Source organism: Corvus brachyrhynchos, unplaced genomic scaffold, assembly GCF_000691975.1.
Source record: "Corvus brachyrhynchos isolate BGI_N302 unplaced genomic scaffold, ASM69197v1 scaffold83, whole genome shotgun sequence".
In the NCBI taxonomy this organism is placed as follows: domain Eukaryota; kingdom Metazoa; phylum Chordata; class Aves; order Passeriformes; family Corvidae; genus Corvus; species Corvus brachyrhynchos.
Genome location: NW_008238464.1, coordinates 7061874 through 7067182, shown reverse-complemented (window position 1 = coordinate 7067182; position 5309 = coordinate 7061874). Strand labels below are relative to the sequence as shown.

Genomic DNA, 5309 nt, shown 5'->3' with positions numbered 1-5309 from the left:
GGCACCGGGTGTCGTGCGCTCCCCGCAGCCCGCTCGCCCCACGGGACTGTCCTTCGCTGAACCACTGCGGCTTGACCTAAGTTCAGAGCGCTGTAATTTACAGAGTGCTGCGATACGTAGTTAGCAGGGCAGATAAAACCTCCAGCTGTCTAGCTTTTTTTTGTTGTTGTTGTTTTTGTAGTACTTTTCGTCTTGGTTTTCTTTTTTCCCTTTCTCCTCGTTATATTGTTTCAGTCAAGCGACTTTTTGTGGCGTTGTCCAACTTAAGTGTACTGGTCGGAACGGTCCCAAGTTTTTGTAGGTGTCCGTAGTAAGATTCAAACACACCAGACTTGTGAGTACTCCGGGAAAAGAGGGCTGATGTCGCTTGTTGGTCAGCGTGTGGAAACCCACCGGCACCGCCCGAGAGAGCGACTCGGCAGCGCATTGGAGTGGGTCCAAGTGTAGACTGAGGTGGGTCAGTGAGTGCGGCTCCAATTCCACAGAACCACTAATAAATACTCAGGTTAATAGTTTAAGTAGATTAGCAGAATGCTTGTAAGTGTGGGGTTGTACAGTACAAGGCACGGGGACCACCAATACCAGGAAATGGCAAATTTCTGCTTTTCGGTATGGAAGTAATTTTTAAAAGATAGGGAGACATAAGTGGGATTTTCAAATAAAAATAGCTTTTTCTCCTATGCAGGAAGTACTTTGCCCTGGTCAGAGCACTCAAGTTTTCTCACAGTAAATACACTTAGTTTTGTATGTCCCAAGAGCCGTGTCTGCCCAATACAGGCTGAACTCCGTCTTTTTGAAGTATAAACTAAGAAAAGTAGCAGAGATGAAAAATGATACTCTTTTTTTCTTCCGGTTTACAATAGCATATATGTGGGATGAGTGGAGAGGTAAGTATTGAAAGCAGCTATGTGTACATGAACCTTTAGAAAGTAGTCTTAAGGGAAGGAAGAGAATACTCAAAATAATATGTAGCAACAATAACAATGAGGTATAAGAGAAGCCGTGGTTTCTATGGATATAGAGACCAAGTGAGTTGTGCTGAGGTCTGTTTGGAAACAGGTAGGATCACTTTGGGTGTAGAGATCTGTCAGTGCTGATCTAACTGCTGGATTTAGTTTAAGATTTCTTTGTGTGTGCTCACATCTGGAGCCTGTACAAATGGTGTGTTCTTTTTGCACAGAGCAAGCACACCGTTAAATCTCTTCTGCATAACATTGCTGCTAACCCCTTCCAAAGCAGACTTAAGCATCAAATATGAAGCAAATGGGCTTGAGAGCAGCCGCAGTAAATATACATGAGAAGACAGTATGTTGAAAGCAAGGGGCTTGAGCTTTTGAGTTGTGCACTCACACCACCCTCCTGCACTGCTGATGAGACTAATGCAGCAGTCTACAAGATGAACGAAACATTACTATATCCCATGTGAAGAGGTGTTCTTATTTCCTAGGTCACACTACCTTCTGTATTGTGTGTATGCTGATAGGCTGTGCCTAGGTAATTGCCTTGGTTGGTCCATGGTGCCTGGTATATTTCCACCTGTTGCTTCTTGCTCTTTTGCATTCTTTCAGTGTCTTAACTTTGAAACCTTTCTTCCATGGAAAGATAATTTTGAGGAAAAGATGCTGTAAGTAAATTTGTGTTCATTTCAGTAAGACCATTGAGGTCTGGCAACCATTAAGGTCTGTGGTATGTGGTTTTTCTAGTTTTTTTATTTTTTATATCTCCATGGTTCAACTATTTTTGTACCTCTACAGCAGTGAAAATGAAAAGTACTAGTTTGATTGCTGGGCCTGAAACTGACTGCTCTGCAGGAGTAGCAGATGTACATGTCAGGGGTATCACTCCAGCAGTGTTCACCAAAGCTCTGTACGCACCAGCCAGGCACACAGATGAAGATGTGCTTGCCACTTTCCAAACTGCTTTTTAGTAGGGCGACAAGGCAGTGACTCTTCTGTGGGAGAGCTGGAGTGGATAGATAGTTACATCTTGTGTTTATTCCAAAATAAGCTCAAGCTTGGGTTTAGTTAAAAGCTATACAAAAACTTTTCCATGATCAAGGTCTTAGAACTATGAATTTTTGTTCTGCAAGTCTCCTGGACTTGTTCAGCTGCAAGTCCTTTGTAGAGAAGGCTAGTCTCTGGATTATGCTGAGAACCTTGGCTGATGCATCTGGACATGCTGGGTTAGCTGGGAGTTCTTATGGTATGATCTTGGGAAAACAAACACTTGTGATGTGATGGACTAATGGAGACTTCTAATAGGATGGTTTCTAACAATTCTGTGTCATTTCTTTTCTTTCTCGGTCCTGTTTGTTGTAGGACATAAAGGCATAAGTTAAATACTGGGGTTTTGTTGTGAGTGTGAAGATCCCTCCCATTCCTCTTTTCCTTACTGGACATTTTCTGTCCTGAAGCAGTGCAAAATCAGTGCACATATCTCCTAGGCCCTGTGGAAGAACAGCAATGACTGGGTGCTGTCAGCTTCCTGGTTAGCATTTTCAAATATTGCTGTTTTACCTGCATTGGGTATTCTTTTTATATCTTCAAGGCATTGAAGAGTTTAGTGATGTGGGCTGAATAAAATATATGTTCAGCATGCTAGTCATACTGTATTCCATATCTCTTCACCAAGAGATGGTGTAGTCTCTTAGAAGGACAGGGGATATTGTCTCTATCTTACTAAATTTTTAAATTGGCACTGTTTTGTTCTGCCTCTTTAGACCATCCTGCAAATTTTGGGGTCTTTTCCTTCACCTCATGCTTCCTGTAACCATTACTTCAGCCAAACACAATTTACAGGACTGATGGTGAAAAATAACTTTTTTTACAGAAAAGGTGTTTGTTTCACTGCAGTACAGCTGACATGAAGTTCAGTTTTCCAAATCCTTTGTGATGTTTCAAGCTGATGTACAGCATTGTAATTTTCTTATTTGTGTCTAATGAGGTTAATCTGTGTATTTTACTTGCTTTAAAATGTGTATGAGCTATATTAGAGGCATCTTTAAGTCATGAAATAGAAACACCCTAATATACAGTTTCGGTTCTCCATGGAATCACAGGAACTGAATAAGTCTTCTGCATAAAGATAAATAAGAAAAATTTTGACACCAAAACTTATTATTTCCCAAATAATGGATGTAATGGCTGCGTGTGGGTAGTATGAACATTACTTGAGGGGACTGTACTTTTTGTCACATACTGTATAAAAATATAATCTTTTTTATGGATGTTGCTTTTGTACCAGACAACATGCTTCTCTGTCGTCTTGGATTCCCAGAGGATATGTGCTACCCCAGGGAAGGCAGCTGCACAGCCAGAGAATACAGAATTAGCATGGGCTATCCTGTAAGTGTCATGCAGAACCTGCTGTGTGCTTGGTAACAAGAGAAAATTGTTAGCTTAATATTAAGCTGTTTAAGGAAAAACCAAGCATACAATGGCAATTAAAGCTGCCTCCGTACAAAATTAGCTTCTGTTTTATAGTTAAATTATTTGGGACACTGGCTATCATTAGGTGATCTGTTCTGCCTGTGTTAGTGTAGCTGCTTTAGTTTTCTCTGATCACTTATTTTTTGCTGGTCTTAGGACTTCTGAAGTCTGTCCTCATCACAGTCAAAAGTTGGTTAATATTATTTAAACAAGTTTTGGTGACATCTTTCACAAAATGAACACTTTCTTTAATAAAGCATGTGCATATGTCTTTTGTGTATTCACGGCAGCTGTTTATGGATTTGGATATTCCTGAAGACTGTTAATTTTAATATATCTGGGCAATCTGGGAAGATGTTGCTCTTCAGCATATGCCTGTTTGGATGCTAAATGGTTGCTAAACATCTTGCAGTCTATGGTGACAGTCTGTTCTGTATTTGTAAGACTGCTGGCCCTCGTCGCTAAAAGCTCCTGCCCAGGTTGATGGCTTTGGGTTGTACAGTAAATACTACTGGGTCAGAGGTCTGTATTACTGAAGAGTTTTGCTTGTATTATGTAGTATATTTAGGGATCTTGCTACTTTACTGCTTCCCCTCTTTAGGGTTCTCCTGTTGCTTTTGGATTACAAATCTGGATCTTAAGTATTTGTTACCTGTGTAAATATCTCTAAATGCCTGTAGTAGCAGGTAAAACGTGTTTCCAGGAGGAACAGTGATTTACTACAGCTTTGGTCTCTGGGGAGCTGCTGGCCTATTAGTTGTGCAGGTATTTCTGAAAAATATCCTTTTTTGGAGGCTGGAATAAATTGAGTTTACAAATGGATGCTCTATTTTTCACTTTTGTAAAAGTGGGTCAGCTTTAATTGTAGTTAGAGAAGATGTTTCACTAGCCTAACCAGGAGGTTATGGTAGGGATTTTTAGCAAGTTCTTAACTAAGTTTCATGATAGCCTGTGACTTTTGTTCATTGACTTAGATGATTTTGTTGCTTTTGATTGGCATTATAATTCTAAAACGGTTTTCTAATTAGATTTCCCAAGTATTTTACTTGTATATATAGTCTTAGTAGATGCAAATTAATATTGAACTTGAGTTTATTTATTTATCTAACTGATGCATTAAAGGTTGATAACTACTTTGACCTGAAAGTTGGTGAAATTGTGAGCCTTGGTGCTTTATAATTATTTGTGTCTTAAAGGACTGTCCATTTGTCAAGTGTTTCAGATGACCTATTGTTATTAATCTAAATTTAGTTAATTCATTTGAGGGTGTTTGGTTCTTGCATTCGCTTCTGAATTTATTCAGCCTTCTTTGCACTCTTGCAGATGAGTATTAAACTGGTGCTGTCTGTGTTTCTTAGTCAAGGTTCCTGTTAACACAAACAGTTTTCTTCCTAGTCAAGTAAGTCAAAAGCATTGTGTTATGCTTTGTTTAAGTTCAGAGGTATAATTTGACAAAATCTGAAGCTGTTTTAAGCTGTATGTAAACACATTTGTATGACAGGCTTTGTCTGCTAGCTGCACTGAGTGTACAAAAGATGCTCTCTGTAGGAGCTGTGTATGTAGTCATGGGTCAACAATTAGTAACTTGCAGCTTTTAAGGGTTTGTGTCTATTCCTGGTATGTAATCCGTTTTTGTTATCTCCTGTGAAAGTCTGTGTGTCACAATGTTCTTTTGAAACTTGAGATGCTTCCCATCTCTTAGCCCTGCTTCACTGCAGGTACCAGTTCTTCCTGCTGTGAAAGGTTCGACAGAGGGCATCAAACAGCACGAGTAACTTTGGAATTCCTGTTTCCCCAAGCACCATTGCTTTGTTATTTGCCTAATTGCCTTTTTCTCTTATTTTTTGGGGGGTGGGTATCTGTCTGGCGTGCTTCCTGCTG

General features: G+C 39.8%; 1 protein-coding gene across 9 annotated transcripts in view; it reads left to right on the top strand.

The window, feature by feature from the left end:
* Positions 1 to 84: 84 nt before the first annotated feature.
* ATP11A (ATPase phospholipid transporting 11A) overlaps positions 85 to 5309 on the top strand; it is a 122052-nt gene continuing 116827 nt past the window's right edge. For 8 of the 9 annotated variants that reach the window (XR_001862894.1, XM_017737033.1, XM_017737032.1 and 5 more), the window contains exon 1: positions 3248 to 3344. Coding sequence is in view for 7 of the 9 variants with exons in the window: in XM_017737033.1 (XP_017592522.1) it covers positions 3249 to 3344 (96 nt within the window). In the remaining 2 variants the exon portion in view is untranslated. Of the gene's footprint in view, positions 454 to 3247; positions 3345 to 5309 lie in introns of those variants that run through there. The other variant, XM_017737038.1, reaches the window with a different exon arrangement.